Below are 19,072 nucleotides of genomic sequence, written 5' to 3' on the forward strand. Positions count from 1 at the left end.
TTTTTTTTTTTGTTTTGTATTAATGGTTGTTTTATCTTAACCTTTTTATGTATTCTAATATTATTTCTTTATTCATATTCATGTAGGTAGTCTCCATTGACTCACTATCCACTACTTCGCCTCATCATTTACGTTTGTACAAGACCGCGTATATCAGCAATATTGCTTGAATTTAAGCTCCCACCACCTCCTCCTACACTGTTGCTACCACTATCAATAAATAGTGTTGACGTGTCAATGCCAGACGTAGCATCTGGTGAATGCATCATGCCCATTTTGTTACACATAGCATCGGTATCAGCTAAGATCTCATCATCATCAGGAAATTCTCCTAAGAAATCAATATCGGAGCCAATGGTCTGTTGTAGACTCTTTAAATGCTTATCAGCCAATTCAAGAGCTCGCTCAACTTCTTCACGTTCTTCTTGATGTACTAAAAATATATATAAAAAAAAGATTTGCTTAACTTGACACCTAACCACTTTTAAGCCATAAACAACGAAGTAAAAAGAAAAAGATTGATAAAGAAACATTGCAAATTAAATTTCTTAAAGCAAAAATTAAGTTTCATGAGCTTTGCATTCGACTGACCGGCTAAGTGACGCGATAAACTTATTCTTGTTATGCTTACACGACGAAATATCCTCATTCAGCATTGATATTGTGAATTCGGTCTGGTGAATACATCCTCCCGCAACATGTAGCCTAGCGGACATATACTCGAGATAAATTAATTATATGCAGATAGTGATTTCGCTGTAATTCCGGGCCCATCATGGTATCATAGAGCTGGTTTTCGCGGAACGCTCTCGACATATATTTAAAAAATTTTGTACTTTGAAAAGGGTATATTAAGTCCGCCAAAAAATTTATTATTCAAATTACAGCATGGCATACCTATCGAAGTCTTTATTCTTTTGTCAGTAACAAAACTAAAAAGTTAAACCCTTATGTATATTAACAACCCGATACTCTTGGTTTTTTAAAACCAATATACAACAGTGTGATACAAAACGAAAGCGCCGAACCTTTTTAAATGTATAAAATTGTAAAGAAGGCACTAAATCACTTTTTTTATTCTTACATTCATTGTTCGTTTTAAGGTAGTAAAAAGTTAAACTTCCAAAATGCTGGTGCGACAAAACTAAAGCACAAAATTATTGAAAAATTTTGTCTTTCAATATTAGATTGTGCATCCCGTATTTTTTAATGCAGCTGCACATCAGCGGGCGTGAACTCAATAATTTTTTATTTATACCATGTGATTGTGCTGATCAGTTCAAAACCTCAATCCTCTAATAAACAAACCACAAATAGCAGTGTGTTTCGGATCATTGTCCATATGGAAGTTATTTCTTCTTCAGTTCAATAATGCCTCATTATTTTTTATTTTCCGAATGATTGAATTTAATTTTTATATATTATGGGATACGGGGTAAAAATTGGACGATGTGCATGGCACCGCCCATTTTTAGGTGACACCACATATCTCGGGATCGGATTTCGACTAAATTTAGTCCGGGGATTCTCTTCACATTCCTATGTCAGAGTGCAAAAATGGTCGATATCGTACTACAACCACGCCTATATAACACAATTTTAAGCTCCATTTGATTCATTCGCTTTTCATTATACAAATCAAGAAGCAATTAATATAACGGGATAAAATTTTGCACGCAAAATGCTTTTAGAGTAGGTGGCATACCACTAAACATCGCCCAAATCCAAACAAAAATGTTCAAGCCACTAGATACCGAATTTGTGGACCCCAGTATCTACAGTTGACTTTTGACATCGGTCATTGTATGGGATATGTAATTGAAATTCAGTAGGAATTTTTTCTTGATAATATTATATCTCTTTAGCGAAAATAGATTTAATCGGGTCAATACTTTCCTAATCCAACATACTTATTCCGGGTGATTATATCTTTTACTCATAAGATTATACCTTTGGACCTAAAATAGATAAAATTGGGCGAAAACTTGATATAGCCATATATAAAACCATATAATATCCAGGTGACTTTACTCTTTACTCAATATATATACTATATAATTAGTGATTGTATATGAGGAATGTTGCTGTATGTATGATTTTATTTCAAATAAAATGAATGCAAATTCAACGAAGAATTGTAAAGTTTTGTAATAACAAATAGTAAAATGTTGATCAGTCACTGATCGGGTAAAAGCAAGAAGTTGAGTTACCGTTAACCAACGCTTGCCGGACAAATTTATTTTATTTTTACTGATATTCGATAAAAATAACTCCATCCTGGCTATATGAAATGTTCATAGTAAAATATGCAATGTTATTTGCGCCTTGTGTATATACTAAGTAATTAAAAAAGCAGAAAACTCAGCATTATCTAAACTAGAGTTTTTTAACAATTGTTGATTTACCTGCTGTAAATAGCTCATTGAATGCATCCTCTGGTAGGGCACTAAGAACATTTGCTAGATCATGTTCCTCTAACAAGCGTGTATCTCCCAACGGTATGTCGTCTGCGCAAAAATGTTGAACACGAAATATTGCTAACTATTTTCATAGAATTCCTATACAATTTGACTCACCTGCATCATTGGGACCCACCATCAGCTCAGTCTCACTCAGTCCGCCTAAACCGGTATCCTCAGAACTGGCATAGGCTGAACTGTTTTCACAAACACTTAGCAATTCTTGACGGAACAATTCCTCTGTTGACGAGGGCAATGATGATGATGAGCCCAGCGCCGATGTGAAGTTGGAGTCACAATTTGAGCTCAAGTAATTATAAGTGTTGTTTATACTGCTGTTGCTATATGCAGTGAGACTGTTGCTATTTTCATTATTATTGTTGTTGTTACTAACTGCAACAGAGAACTGTGCAACCAGTTGGTTAATTTCATGTGGCTTCAAATTTTGAGCCATAATATTTTCGGTGCCTCCCAAAGTTGCAACGCTATCGCGGCTGCTTGTGCTGAAGTTAAGCATACGTTTTGGCGCCGAACCCACCGTCAAAGTGTTGCTAACGATCGGCGCATTGTGTCCGCTGAGCGGTGCCAATGCGGGCATAGCTATTTGGGTTTGATTTTTAACACTTATGTTCGAAGAAATATAATGCGGCTGGGAATTGGAGGATTGCGAATTACTTGCAATCGATTCCAGTGAGGTGGTGCTACCCTTTCGCTGCAACACTGCTGAAGTCAATTGCATTGGAGCTATTGTTGCAGACACAACAGGTCCAGATGGCGCTCCGTTAGCTCCTATTTTACGCGGACGCTTTTGTGGCCGACCGACCGTATTGGACCCCGGTGTATTGGGAGCTTTGCGTTTACGCGTGGTTGTCGCTTTCATATTGACACATTTCTTGTTCTTGCCAACTGTAGCAGTGCTATGTAGGTTAGGCTGCATATGTGTCTGCTGCTGTCGCTGCTGCTGTTTATGCTGATGCTGAATTTGTTGAAGTTGTCGCAACAAATCACCGGCATCACAGTCCAGAGAAGATTGAGTCATTGCAGTAGCTACAGTTGCCGTGGTCAATTTGTGACTCCCAACTCGCTGTTGTTCATGTACGACACGATTATAGGCATCACGCTTGCGCGCATGCTCTACACAAAGTGGCAGGTCATGCATTATATCAAATACGGGAATTCGGCATTGGGTGTTGTCGGCGAATTTCGCCGTACACGGCAAGAAGATATGCTGCGAGATATTGTCCACAATGTGATCTTCACATTGGGCTGCAATTTCAAGAACACCTTTACAACAACCAACGGAGTTACAATTCTTTGGAGTGATTATGCTGAAAGGTTAGATCCAAAGTAAAATTAGACAATTTATCGTACTGAAATGATATTTGATTACAAATAAAAAATAATGCAACATGTGCACACTTACTCATCTCCACCATGACGGGCGTACTTTCTCAATAAGCGATCGACACACATCAATCGGCGTTTTGCTGCCTGCATCGGCAATTTTTGCAAGGATTGAGTGGAGAGGAGCTGCATCGCTTGACGCCGCAAAAGCATCTTTCGATGAGAAATTTGGGACTCTCGATCACTTGCCACCTGCAAAATCGCTTCGAAACTGCCAACACCTTTACCAGTTGCAGTAGCAATCACACCAACGCCTTCCACTAACTCTATATCGCGGGTAATAAACAACCAATGTTTTTGGATGCAGTATGGCAGCACTACATTAGAGGCCAACAAAGTTGTATCTGCTTCAATTTCGGCACTAGACATCTTTACTACTGCCACAGCATGGCAATTCCGATTCTTTTGCGGATTAGTGTTGCTTTCTAGCGAATCATTAGCACTTACCACCATTTGGTTATCATATGTTCGAAACAACGGTCCCAATTTGCGGCTACGCTTTTTTGCATATTGTGGCAAATAGTTTTTGTTTTTCCCCAAAGCCGTTGCCGTTGCAGATGTTTTTCGTTTGGATGCATTTTTGGCAGTAGCCGACGGAGTTTTGACTACAGCGTTTACATTCTGTGCATCCGTTACCTTTTGCGGAGTTTTCCCTTCGTCACCAGCGTTTTTACCACCTTCTCCTGGCTTACATGCAAGTTGAGCAGAGGTTGTAGTATCATATTTCAGCTGTTGTGCCGATGTTGGAGGTGATGGTTTTGCCATGGAAGACATATTTTGCGGCTGTTTATGTATAGCGACAGGTGGTTGGAGATGAGGTTTGTTGTATATGGGGGCAGGTAGCCTCGAAGTATCTTCGCGCGACGCAATTTGCGCTGGTACGGTGTGCGTGAAAACAATGTCGCGTAACACATGTGGAAAAGGCTGTAGAGTTGACGGCGGCAGAATTACAGTTTCAGCGGCCGTAACAGCTGTAGATATTGATTTAGGTTTTGCCTTAGTTGAGCTCGTTTTGTTTATTATTTCAATTGCTGAGCCCCTTCTATTCACCGTTGTGTTGTCGACACCGCTACTTCTGGAACTTACAGTATTGGTCATAGCGTTCGCATTTACAGTGCCACCGAGTTGTGAGTGATGCATTTCACTCGTTTGCGGCTTGCGAAATATAACATTTACTGGAATCTCATTCAAATCGGAATCGGAATGTTGAGGTGGTGTAACCGCCTGAATTGCCTGCAATGGAGGCGGTGCAGAGGGCATAACCACAGGCGACTTGTTGTGTATTTGCGTCTGCGACTGAGACTGTTGAGCCGCATGTGCATGCAAGATTGCCGCCGTCGGTTGAACAATAACAGTTTTGGCGCCTATACCACTTAATTGTTGATTCTGCTGCTGTGACAACAAGGGTGTACGGTGCTGCTTCAATGGTGTGTCCTGCTCCTGAATATTTTGTTGCACTTGAAACTGTTTTATAGGCTTACCGTTATGAACATTGCCCCCAGAAATGGGTTTCTTTGGCTTCTTAATGCATTCTAATTTTTGCAAATGCTGTGCCAGTGTATTGTGATGAAATTTAGATGGTGGCAATGTTGTCGCTGATACTGTAATCAGAGGGCTAACCATAGCTGTAGCTGCAGCAATCGGTAATGTTACCGAGGTAGGTGTTGGTGTAACCGCAACCGGCGGAGAGGGCAACGAAGCGGGTGATGTCGGTGGGCTAACCACCGCCGACCCCGTATCCAATAGCAATGGCGTTTGCCATAGAGAGGGAGTGTGCTGAAATAGGGGCGGTGGCGATGAGGCTTGCTTCCGCTGCTGCTGTACTTTATAATTATGTTGTTGTCGCACAGCCTGTGCCAATTGTTGCTGCTGTTGCGGTCGCACTATGCACACATTCAAAGCTTTCTTATGCTGCTGAATCTGCTTCTGAGATTGCAAATTTGTTGTCTTCACAGTTGAAGGTGAAACCGTTTTTGTCGCGACCGCTGCTGAAGGCCCATTGTGGCCCGTTGCAGCAGCCAACGTCGATGCCGCCTGCGTTTTTGTATTATTGCCATTCAAGGGTCCCAATGGTAATTTCTGATTGAATTTCGATTTTGCGTTGGTTGTAACTGTTGGTATTTGTCGTTTGTTGGTGACTGGTGAGGCGAATGCTAATGCCGCCGGCGTTGGTGTTTCTATGGTTGGAGCTGCTGCACTTACGGCTGGTATTGGGGATAAACTTTGTATTGGGGTTGGAGTAGTTGTTATTGCGTGAGCGTCTATGTATACCTTGCTTCGCGATTTCTACACATATATCGAAAACATATTCAATTACCGATAAATGCGATTCTATAAAAAAAATTATTGGGAGCTATAAGCACCTGAGCGTTAAATAAAATGGGTGGCGTAGTTGGCACTGTTTCTGTGAACACATACGGGTCCTGATCTTCAGATAAAACTGACGTTGCTGTTGTATTGAATCGTGATACGTGCTGACATGACATGTCCAAAACGACGGAGTCTCCAATATATATTTCCGCTTGGTCAAGAATAATCGCAGTTGCCTTTCCTACTTTAGTGTATGCAGTTTATTTTTATTAGATAAATACCTCTGCTACGTTTTGCAATTTAAGTATTTTGTGCAATAAGCATATATACAAATGTACATCTACCTAAAACCAAATAGGAAAGAAATACTTTAGAAAACTTGATTAAATAATATTTTTTAATTTAAATTCCAGTTTATTCACTACTTTCTAAATTTTGCTGACTCTTTCAATATGACTTTTAATATGGAATATATTGTACGTATACACATAACCTAAATATTGATCGTGCGCTGATTCAAACTACTTCAGTGTCAATTACTGCGCATACCGACGTAGTTCCGGTAAAAACAATAATGAACTACAATTTATTATTAAAATAAATTTGAAATATACAAAAATTATTATATTTCGAATAAGAAATAGAAGTTCTCTTTGAGCGCAGTAAATTTGGTCTGAAACGAAAAAAAAAAAATTCTCTTCAGCAGAGATTTTCTTGATTCGTAAACACAAAAATAATAGCACAATCTGCGAGCTCTTCTCGGAAAGCTTCGTTCAGTTTCAGTAGAATATGTAGTGAATAGAGAATTGAACTTATTTAAAAATTATTACGTAAATAGAATACATTTAACATAAATTATTGAAATCAGTTTTTATTTTTATTCAAAATAAGAGCATCGCCATAATTTCTCACGTTAGTATATATCTTGACTTCCACAATTTATAACGGTAAACTGATGCCATTATTATGCTTACTTTATTGATTTTACTCCTTACGATCACATTTGATTTGATTAATTGGCAGCAATGGAAGAAAACATTGTTTTAACTGAAGCAGTTAAATATACTCAAAATATTCAAAAGGGGAAAAAAGTTTCATTGTACTCTGGAAAAAAGTATAATGATTTTTGAACCATACAATAAAAACAGGAATCAAACTCAGATTGACAAAATTATGATTTGTTCGGCGAAAATGGTATATCTATAACGCCACAAATTTTGATAAAGGTGGTCATAATTTGCTGAAAAATAAAAAAATCCGCAGCTTTTGCACGTAAAGTATCGGAACATGCTTATAGACCATTGTCAGAAAAAGTAAGACTGATCCTTTTAAATATTCCCGACAGATTATGGCTGAGATTGAGGCTGAAGTAGAGTCTAGCGTCTCAGAGTGACTTGTACGAAAGCTTCTCAATGATGCTCGGTTGTTTGGCCGAAAGAGTCAAAAACTGACAATTGGTGTCCAAAAGAAACGTAGAAACACGGCTGAACTTTACCAAGGAACATTAAAAATGACGTTAACTTTTGAAAAAAAAAGTACTTGTGAGCAATGAAACAAAGTTGAATCGCATTGGATCCAATGCCAAACTAATTGTCAATCGTCGCATGTGTCAAGCATATATCTCCAGATACACCACTAAAACCGTTAAGCACAGCGGTGGCAGCGTGATGGTCTGGGGAGCGTTTTCCACATATGACATTGGAATATTTGAGAAGATAGATGATATAAATTGACCAATTTTCATACCTCAACATTCTCAAAAATACTATGGAACCATTCGCATTCGAATTGATGCTTGCGAATTAAATTTGACAGTGATCCTAAGCACGCTGCTAAAAATGTGAAGAATTGCTCACTGCAGAAAATATTGACATCCTGAGCAGAACAACGCCAATTCCCGACGTAAAACCCATTGAATATTTATGTAGTGATGATAAGATTCAAATTGTTAAAGGAAGAGTTCAAAATACTGAAGAATTTTGGACTGGGATCAAGGATTCATGGTACGCAAAGTAGGAACCAGAAGGTAGTGGACAGTTTGTTCCGACGATATTAAGCAATTTCGAAAAATTATTGACACATTTCAACTAACATTGTGAGTGTTAAAAGCAGTTACACTTAAAACAGTTCTAATAAAATTATTTTAAATTATAAGCACATATGGGAGCACCTGGACATACAAATTAGAAAAATGATAATCAGCAGGAAGTATATAATCAAAGATGTTATTGCAGAAGAATGACAAAAGCACACAAAGTACCAAAAATAAGTTTCCAATACTTATTGTTATTCTGTTCCTTTTGACGCTAGAAATATGGAGTATTAAATACCATATAAATTGATACATTATATTCATATATCTATATACTACATACAATATATAAAAATATATTTATTCAATGTTTCATTCATGAATGTAGGCTTCCATATTAACAACAATCTATATAAGCAAACATATTGATATTGTATATTCCCAGCATTGAATCATGAAACTAGTATGGGGTAAAAACAAAAATAAAATGCTTACGAGATAATATTTGGACCAGTATAACGCAATAACTTGTATACAAAGAGATAACTGACAAAGTTGTCTTCGATTCGTCGAGCGTTGGAGGCAGGCGAATCGAAGAAACTGTACCAAATGCAAGCAGCACCTTTCTCTGATGAAAACACGCTTCCCTCCGCGTCAAAAACGTTAACTAACTCCTTACGTTTGTTGTTCAGAATTAAGCATAGAATATTTCTCACATACACGATTTTATATGCAAAAAAATTGGCCCGCTCTAAAGCCCCAAGGAGGTATTCCTTAGTTGACGTTTACAGGGAGACTCCTTTGTCGCTCATTATCGGCGAATTCTCTTTTGGTGTCCCTCTGTGCCTTCACCCGAGTCCAGCAACACCAATAATTTTCCCGTCTTACTTTGCACAAAATTTTCATAAATGTTGCATAATTTATTTTTATGTTGGTCTCAAATTTTGCTTAAAAGGAATTACCGTGAATGTGCTAGAAGATTATGTATGTATAATACCCACTATTAATATTTTCAAGTATAAATTTATGTCGCGAATTTCATACTCTTTTAGGAATAAGCCTTCAATTTTGTTACTCTAAGTTTTTTCTATTCTTTATAAAATATTCATAAAAAAATAACATTTATTGTTTTAAATAATATGATATTCGAACTAAATCCTTTGCGTTTAAAAAAATAAAATAAAAAGGAAAGCGTCTTAAGATGTTTAAATAAATTTAAAGGCGTAGAAGTAACTCCGTTTTTATTAAAATTATTTTTTAAATTATTACATTTAATACTTACAGAAACGCACATGAGTTTTGGCTTAGCAACCATTTGGCGTTTTACGGCTATTTTAAAAGCAAACTAATAGGTTATTTAGTGTAAACTTACATATTTTTCCCCAGTTAAATCCTTTTATTAACTACCACATATACTCATCTTTTTATAACAATTAATTTTGAATTGACATTAATAAAATATAAGCAATTTCTTTGACACAAAAGCAAAGGCACACTCAGTAAATTATAAAGAAAACAACATTTAAATATTAAATTAATATTTGGTGTAGTCCATTCTGATTGATAGTAAAAACAAGAAAAAAAGTTAACTTCGGTTGCACTGAAGCTAAATACCTTCACAGGTACATTTCTGTTAGTAACTATGTGTTCAGTTTGTATGGAAGCTATATGCTATAGTAATCAATTACCCGCCTGAAGAACAACAAAGTGGCAGGGGCCAATGGATTGCCGGCCGAGCTATTCAAACACGGCGGCGAAGAACTGATAAGCAGCATGCATCAGCTTCTTTGTAAAATATGGTCGGACGAAAGCATGCCCAACGACTGGAATTTAAGTGTGCTATGCCCAATCCTCAAAAAAGGAGAGCCCACAATCTGCGCCAACTACCGTGGGATAAGCCTCCTCAACATTGCATATAAGGTTCTATCGAGCGTATTGTGTGAAAGATTAAAGCCCACCTGATTGGACCTTATCGGCGTGGCTTTAGACCTGGCAAATCAACAACCGACCAGATATTGACCATGCGGCAAATCTTGAAAAAGACCCGTGAAAGGAGAATCGACACTCACCACCATTTTAAAGCTGCTTTCGACAGCACGAAAAGGAGCTGCCTTTATGCCACGATGTCTGAATTTGGTATCCCTGCAAAACTTATACGGATGTGTAAGCCGTCAGAATCGGGAAGGACCTCTCCGAGCCGTTCGATCCCAAACGAGGTTTCAGACAAGGCGATYCCTTATCGTGCGACTTTTTCAACCTGCTTCTGCAGAAAATAGTTCGAGCTGCAGAACTAAATAGAGAAGGTACCATCTTCTATAAGAGTGTACAGCTGCTGGCGTATGAAGATGATATTGATATCATCGGCCTCAACACCCGTGCCGTTAGTTCTGCTTAAGGAAGAATGGGTCTGGCAGTGAAACGGGGGCAAGACGAAATATCTCTTGTCATCAAACAAACAGTCGTCGCACTCGCGACTTGGCACTCACGTCACTGTTGACAGTCATCGCTTTGAAGTTGTAGATAATTTCGTCTATCTTGGAACCAGCACCACCAACACCACCAACAATGTCAGCCTAGAAATCCAACGCAGGATAACTCTTGCCACCAGGTGCTACTTCGGACTGAGTAGGCAAAACCAAACTCTATAAGTCAATCATAATTCCCGTCCTGCTATATGGTGCAGAGGCTTGGACGATGTCAACGGATGAGTCGACGTTGCGAGTTTTCAAGAGAAAAGTTCTGCGAAAGATTTATGGTCCTTTGCGCTTTGGCCAAGACGAATATCGCATTCGATGGAACGATAAGCTGTACGAGATATACGACGACATTGACATAGTTGAGCGAATTAAAAGAATGGACGAAAACACTCCAGCTCTGAAAGTATTCGACGCTGTAGCCGCCGGGGGAAGCAGAGGAAGAGGAAGACCTCCACTCCGTTGGAAGGACCAAGTGGAGAAGGACCTGGCTTCATTTAGAATATTTAATTGGCGCCACGTAGCGAAAAAAAGAAACGACTGGCGCGCAGTTGTTAACTCGACTATAATCGCGTAAGCGGTGACTACGCCAATCAAGAGGAAGAAGAATCAATTTCGTATATGTACCGACAGACAGACAGACGGACATGGCTAAATCGACTCAGCTCGACATACTGATCATTTATATATATACTTTATCATTTATATATATACCTTCGGGGTGTTACAAACTTCGTGACAAACTTAATATACCCTGTTTAGGGTATAAAAATTCAAATTTCCGACCATATCGTTGATTTGAAACCGAGCAGTCCGCGTCTGAACTGGCTGCGTCTGAATTGTACACATTTAACTCGATAACTTTGTTGTTACTTTTATATGACATTTTAGGAGCAGCGCACAAAGATAGCGAGTACAAAAATTTCGAATCGCAAACAGCGTATATAAGGTTGATTTCAATGCCGGGTTCATATTCACATAAGTTTTCATTTAAATATACATATGTACATATATGTATGTATGTATATACTTACAGATGCATCAATTTTAGCAAAAAATGTAACATGAATGTATTGTTGTTGTTGCACACAATATTGCTGCACTTAAAATTGTTTCGGCATTTAAGACAAATATACCATGAAAACAAACAATGAAAATAATATAAAACTACTCGGGTAGAAGCAGCCACTCTGCCAATGCAAGTCTACTCAGCAGATACCGCCACTATCGCAATGAAACGCACACACAGTATGTAAAAGTACAAAAGCACAAACAACACGAAGATAAACACAACATTCCGACTGAAAAAAATAAAGTCGAAGAGTCACAATAACAAAGCGAAACGTAAACAACGACGGCAGCAACGAGTGCACTGCACATAAGCCTTAGTCACGGTATATATGTACATATATACATATATGTAAATATGTGTGTATTTAAATGACTAAATATTGCGAACAAACCGATATCAAACAGCTGTCTACTAACGCCACTCGCCGCACAATTACAAAACAACAAGAAGTTGAAAGGTATGATAATAGGATCTAGAGGGGTTTGTGAATAAAAGCCTATGCGTTTACAGTGAATAAAGATTGATAAGAATCAACTCTTTAGCGATTAAATAGTTAATTTAGTTAATCATCATTGACATATTAAAGCTACTATATTAAGTTATGGTTTTCTAATTTTTTTGTTAAAGCATTCGATTTTTCAATTCTAAGGACTTAAGGATAGTACATGAATTATATTTTTTCAATAAAAATATTTTAAAGAAACAAATTTTAGAAAATATTTACGTCATCTCCAAACACAACCAAGTGTTTCCTTTGTTTTCTTCTGAACTTATATGAGAAAATTTAATCAAATGATGTCATCGATTTCAAGCAGTTGCATCAAATTAAATGTGGAGTTTTTGGATCATATCTAAGTCATCATTTTGATTCATCAACTTTTGCTAAAACACCTTTTTATGACGAAAATTAAACGAACATTTGTAACATACATATGTATGTATATGTATATTTATATTTGAACTCTTATATACAATTATTTATAGACACGTACAATTGTTGACAACTAATTAGAAACGACGACATTTACATGAAGTAAATGATGTTATTTTCCAATAAATCTCGTATATTTATTGTATTTGTTTGAAGCCTGTGTTCAACTTAAACCCTAATAGTAAACATTTTATTTAAAATTCGTTTTTGTTTTGAAGATTTTAACAAAAACATGTGGAATCAACGATTTGGGCGCGACAACTAATTAGAAACGCAAATATTTTATCAACAAAAAATAATGATATTACAAAAACTTGCTTACCTTCAGCTACACCCAGAAATGTTCTATAGGTTTTAAGTCTGGGCTGGACGATTCCCACTCCAAAATATTGATAGAATTTTCATCAAAAACACTTTTGGGTCAACTTAGAAGTATGCTTTGAATTGTTGTCTTCCTTATAACAGGCACATTTTGCTTAGCCCATTGCACCATGACATTTTTTAGGATTTCGACGTATTTCTCCTTGTTTAAAATTTTATCAATCATATGGAGTGGACCAACACCATTCCAGATAAATAAAATCCCCACACTATAATTAATCCTCCACCATACTACTAGTGGAACACAGCGAGAAGCAAATTCTTGAATTATTGGACGGGACCTAAGCTATTAATTTTTGTTACATCGTTCCGCCGTTGACCAATTAGAGTTGGTAGTCTAAGCGTCGTTTCTACGAATTTTATTCAGAAGTGGGTTCCTGCGTGCTACACTCCCGTGAAGTCTAGATTCGGCCAAACTTCGGGCAGTTGTATTGCATATTTAGACATTGTATTCGCCTTGAATTTCATTTAGAATGTCAGTGGAACTCTTCTTTGGGTCTCCTCGCGAGATAGGCTATTTCTATTTCGGAGTTTTTCGGGTTTTTTCTTTGCGGGCAACATTGGAAATAGTTTTAAAATTCTGTATATGCTTAGACATTCACAAAAATTTGTTTGAGCATTTGACCTTATTCGAAACTCCTTCGCACATCTTTCCAGACTGACAAAGGTCAAAAATGTAGCCGCGAAGTGAAAATACATTTTAATTTATGTATGTATTTTAAACCACAACTTTGGCACACGCTTACTATAAATCAGTAATATAAGTAATAAAAATTAACACCTTGAGGAATTTTAATTCTTTAAGCAACTGTTTCTAATTAACTGTCGCACTTAATTAAACTTCGTAACGCATTTACTATTTGGCAAAAAATTAAAAGAACTTTAACTTCACAACTACCCAACAGAGTGAATTTAGTAGTAAATAGAGTAACACGAACAATGAAAGTCTTTTAGGAGTATAAATAACGGTGTATCAAAAATTTTACTCATCAGCCACCTACAAAAAAGCGAGCGTTTGTAATTAGTTGTCAAGAGCTGTATGTGTGTACGTTGGCGCTTGAATGCAAATTAATAAATTCAAATGAAAAAGACAAATATTAGCAAAGAATAACTAAAGTGAAATTTACGAAATCAAAATACAGTTGAACTTCCATAACCCGAATTTCTAACCTCAAAGTTTTCCATAACTCATAACCCTTCCATAAATCGAACTTTTAAATTGGCACGTGATTGTCAAAGCACATTTTTCGCGGAAATCTCTCTTTGTAAACAGCTGCTCAGATGTTATTATTACAGATTATATTGAGGTGGACAAGGAGATTCGCTCAGCCGGATTTATAGAAGATGATATTGTAGAACCGAATAGATATTTCAGACCCAACGTACATACATACTATATATGACTTTTAACGTCGTGGAAATCGATGAGGATGCTGAAGCAGAAATTATTCAAGCACCTTCCAAAGATGATGTAACGAATTATTTTGCAATTTTAAATTCCTATTTAAATATGAATATTAATACAACTGACGATCACTACGAAGCACTATAGAAAAATCTCTTCTCTCCAAAATTACAAAATATACGTTATGTACAAATGCATAAAACTTTATTATTTATGTTTTAATGAAAGTTATAATTCGAAGTGTTTTGTGAATTATGGTGCTTCGAGTCAGGTAAGTTCAACTGTAATTTCAAAAACACTGGAGACGCACAAGGAGAAATGGAAATAATCAACGCCTTTTTCATGGTAATTAGTAAGAGTATTTTGCAATTCGATTATAATTAAACCTCGCTCTAGTCAAGTATTTTGCTATAAATTCAAAGTTTAGGAATATCCGTTCCCGCAAAAACTCGTTAAAATTTTACAAAAATATTACGGAAATGGGTTGTATTGATATAACAGAGTATTTTTTGGCTCCGTCTGCTCCTAATTACATCTTCTGTAACAAACACAACATTTTTTACGTCTTTCATTCACTGCTGTCTGACATTGCAAAGCATTCACTTAGATATAGCAAACATTACTCTGTGGTTATTTCAGGAAGAATATTTGGGGTAAATCTTTGAAAGCAAGTTTTATTGATGTTGTTTCCACGTGGTTACAGGGTTAAATTTTTAAAAGTGGTACGGTATTCAATATCGGGTGAAGTGGACAATGGAGAGTTTATCTATTGTGATACTGCAGACATTTCTCAGTGATTACAGTTTTCATCCTGTTAAGCTGTTTTCCATTTTGCACCCCTCTTCTAATGGCCTGAGGTCAATTTATTATTTTGTAAAATCTTAAGAGAAAGACTTACTTATAAACGTACAATATCTTTCTGTGTAAATAAATTTAGTTGCCATGTTCTCATTTCTACGATTTAATTTTTTCTAAAATTTGCGATAACCATGCGGTACCTACTCCCATTTCAGACGCTATATACACAAAGAAATATTTGTAATGCAATAAAAGTGGAAAAATTCGATAAGTCAACTGGTAGCTCGATATAACTGGTACGTACATACTGTATATATCTATGTAAGTATTTACGTATGTGTGTTAACGTATAATATTGTATAAACAGTGTGTTTGCACATTTAAAGGTGTTACGCTGATACAACGTGACCAGTTGATATTAGCCACAAATCTGCATTATAATCAAATTCGAAACATTTGCAATTTTGTGCCTGAGAAAATATGCATTCATATAACAAATATGGCATACTAAAATTCTAATTAGTAGATAGAATAATTTATATATAAAATAAACAATAATAATTTATATGTACACACATGGTCAAAATAATAAGTGCATTCATTTAGCCAGCAATCATGGTTAAATTTTGAAAATTTAGCGAAATACACGAGGGCAAATCTGGGTCAGTTTTAATGAATTTGATTATTTTCTTTTGATAAAAATAAATTTTATATCTAAAAGTTTTTAATATAAACACATTAAGTGCTTTATTACCAGTCTCATATCATTTAAAGCAATGAAAATCTGACACTATATACATACATATATTATCGATAAATTTACTTCCAAAATAGTCATTTGTGTCCAAGGATAATAATGATAGAAAAAGTTATATTTAGTATCTCGGCACGTCTAGGGGACAAAGTCTTGCACAGCGTGAAACTCGAACCATAGAACAGAAAATATGAAGCAAACCCTCCACTTACTGCATCGAAATTTAAGAAATCCCTCTGAACTGGCTTTTGAACAAGCCCCTGGAATTTTTTCAGAAGACTATTTTGAGCGATCGAAGCTAGTGCATTGGAATCAGGGTACATACGATTTTATGGCGAACAAGTAGGAAGGGATAAGTTCGGATGTAAACGAACATTTTATACTCTTGCAAGAATCTGAGCCAGGGAAATACCGTCAGGTGCAAAACGTCAACCAAAGATTCGGAATCTAAACAATTTTATATACCCAACACTAAACCGAAGACTGCGGCTTCGCTCGCGTGGAAATTTGAACTGTCATCATATCTTTATTGCGTTGTTGTCAACAATATTATGCGCTCATTCCAAATTATGATTGAACTTTCCTCAACACTGTAGCCATTTCTCTATCTTTTATGTGACATGTTCTATTTGGTTTGTTATGAATTTATGCTCGTCGTTCACCCATCGTCTAACAAAGAGCCTTTGATGACGACCATGGCAAACGAAATTGAGGGCATGCACCTGGAATGTCCGGTTCCTTAATTGGGAAGGTGCCGCTGCCCAGCTGGTTGATGTAATCGTAAAAATAAAGGCTGACATCACCGCCGTCCAAGAAAGCGATGGATGGGACAAGGACAGAGACGAGTAGGTCCTTGTGGCATTTACTACAGTGGCCATATAAAGCAGCGCAAGTTTGGTGTGGGGTTCGTGGTGGGAGAGAGTCTCCGTCGCCGAGTACTATCATTCACTTCGGTGAATGAACGTCTAGCCACAATTCGCATCAAAGCGAAGTTCTTCAACATATCGCTGATTGGCGCCCACGCCCCGACGGAAGAGAAGGACGATTTGACCAAAGATGCCTTTTATGAGTGCTTGGAAAGCTGCTCCCGCCACGATGTCAAAATCGTATTTGGCGACTTTAACGCCAGGGTGGGCAAAGAAGGTATCTTTGGCACTACGGTCGGAAAATTCAGCCTCCACGAGGAAACATCCCCAAATGGGTTGAGGCTGATCGATTTCGCCTGGGCCCGAAATATGGTTATCTGTAGTACAAGATTCCAGCATAAGAAGATACATCAAGCTACCTGGGTGTCTCCGGATCGAAAAACCACCAACCAGGACACGTCTCCAGTGTTTTAGATGTGCGTGCGCTCCGAGGTCCTAACATCGACTCGGACCACTATCTTGTTGCAGCCAGGGTTCGCACCCGTCTCTGTGCAGCAAAAAACGCACGCCATAAAACACAAGGAAGGTTCAACGTCGCGAAGCTGCAATCACAACAGATAGCCGAACGATTTTCTACTCGGCTTGCACTCCTGCTCTCTGAGGGCACTCGTCAACAACTCAATATAAGGGAAGAGTGGGACGGCATTTCAAACTCCTTACGTACAGCTGCAACCGAAACCATTGGTTTTCGGAAAGTGCAAAAGAACAGCTGGCACGACGAGCAGTGCCGTGTCGCAGCGGAGAGAAAACAGACTGCCTACCTCGCAACATTACGATCGACCACAACACGTGCGGGATGGGATAGATACCGAGAATTGAAGAGAGGAAGCGAGACGCGTTTGCAGACAGAAAAAGAAAGAGGCCGAAATGTCCGAGTATGAAGAGCTTGATAAGCTGGCCGACAGGGGTAATGCCCGAAAGTTCTACGAAAAAATGTGGCGGCTTACAGAAGGTTTCAAGACCGGAGCATACTCTTGTATAACCCCCAAAGATGATCTAGTCACTGATGCCCAGATCATACTTAAATTATGGAGGGAACACTTCTCCAGCCTGCTGAATGGCAATGAACGCACAACGCCAGGAGAAGGCGAACCCGATTCCCCAATCGATGACGATGGAGCAGACGTTCCATTGCCCGACCAGGAAGAAGTTCGAATAGCAATTACCCGCCTGAAGAAGAACAAAGCAGCGGGGTCCGATCTGACGAGTCTGACAACTGTTTGGACCTTATCAGTGTGGCTTCAGACSTGGAAAATCAACAGCAGACCAGATATTCACCATTCGCCAAATCTTGGAAAAGACCCGTGAAAGGAGAATCGACACTCACCACCATTTTAAAGCTGCTTTCGACAGCACGAAAAGGAGCTGCCTTTATGCCGCGATATCTGAATTTTGTATCGCTGCAAAACTTATACGTCTGTGTAAACTGACGTTGAGCAACACCAAAAGCTCCGTCGAAATCGGGAAGGACCTCTAAGAGCCGTTCGATACCAAACGAGGTTTCAGACAAGACGACTCCCTATCGTGCGACTTTTTCAACCTGCTTCTGGAGAGAATAATTCGAGCTGCAGAACTAAATAGAGAAAGTACCATTTTCTATAAGAGTGCACAGCTGCTGGCGTATGCCGATGATATTGATATCATCGGACTCAACACCCGCGCCGTTAGTTCTGCTTTCTCCAGACTGGACAAGAAAGCAAAACAAATGGATCTGGAAGTGAACGAGGGCAAGACGAAAGATCTCCTGTCATCAAACAAACAGTCGACAGTCATAACTTTGAAGTCGTAGAATGTCAGCCTGGAAATAGGATAACTGTGCAGGATAACTCTTTCCAACAGGTTCTACTTCGGACTGCGTCAATTGAGAAGTAAAGTCCTCTCACGACGAACAAAAACCAAACTCTATAAGTCACTCATTATTCCCGTCCTGCTATATGGTGCAGAGGCATGGACGATGACAACATCTGATGAGTCGACGTTATGAGCGGTGGCAACGACGAATATCGCATTCGATGGAACGATGAGCTGTATGAGATATATGACGACATTGACATAGTTCAGCGAATTAAAAGACAGCGGTTAAGCTGGCTAGGTCATGTTGCCCGGATGGACGAAAACACTCCAGC

At 38.0% G+C, this 19,072-nt stretch overlaps 1 protein-coding gene across 2 annotated transcripts in view; it reads right to left on the minus strand.

Annotated features, from left to right (window-relative positions):
- LOC108974023 overlaps positions 1–19,072 on the minus strand; it is a 30,803-nt gene continuing 11,731 nt past the window's right edge. For both annotated transcript variants that reach the window (XM_018941595.1, XM_018941594.1), the window contains exons 2-6: positions 6,227–6,517; positions 3,883–6,149; positions 2,577–3,787; positions 2,406–2,507; positions 1–433 (exon numbers count right to left, since the gene is read on the minus strand). In XM_018941595.1, coding sequence (XP_018797140.1) covers positions 129–433; positions 2,406–2,507; positions 2,577–3,787; positions 3,883–6,149; positions 6,227–6,349 — 4,008 coding nt within the window. In that variant the 5' untranslated portion in view covers positions 6,350–6,517 and the 3' untranslated portion in view covers positions 1–128. The remainder of the gene's footprint in view (positions 434–2,405; positions 2,508–2,576; positions 3,788–3,882; positions 6,150–6,226; positions 6,518–19,072) is intronic.

This window comes from Bactrocera latifrons, unplaced genomic scaffold (genome assembly GCF_001853355.1).
Source record: "Bactrocera latifrons isolate USDA-ARS-PBARC rearing strain unplaced genomic scaffold, ASM185335v1 scaffold_52, whole genome shotgun sequence".
In the NCBI taxonomy this organism is placed as follows: domain Eukaryota; kingdom Metazoa; phylum Arthropoda; class Insecta; order Diptera; family Tephritidae; genus Bactrocera; species Bactrocera latifrons.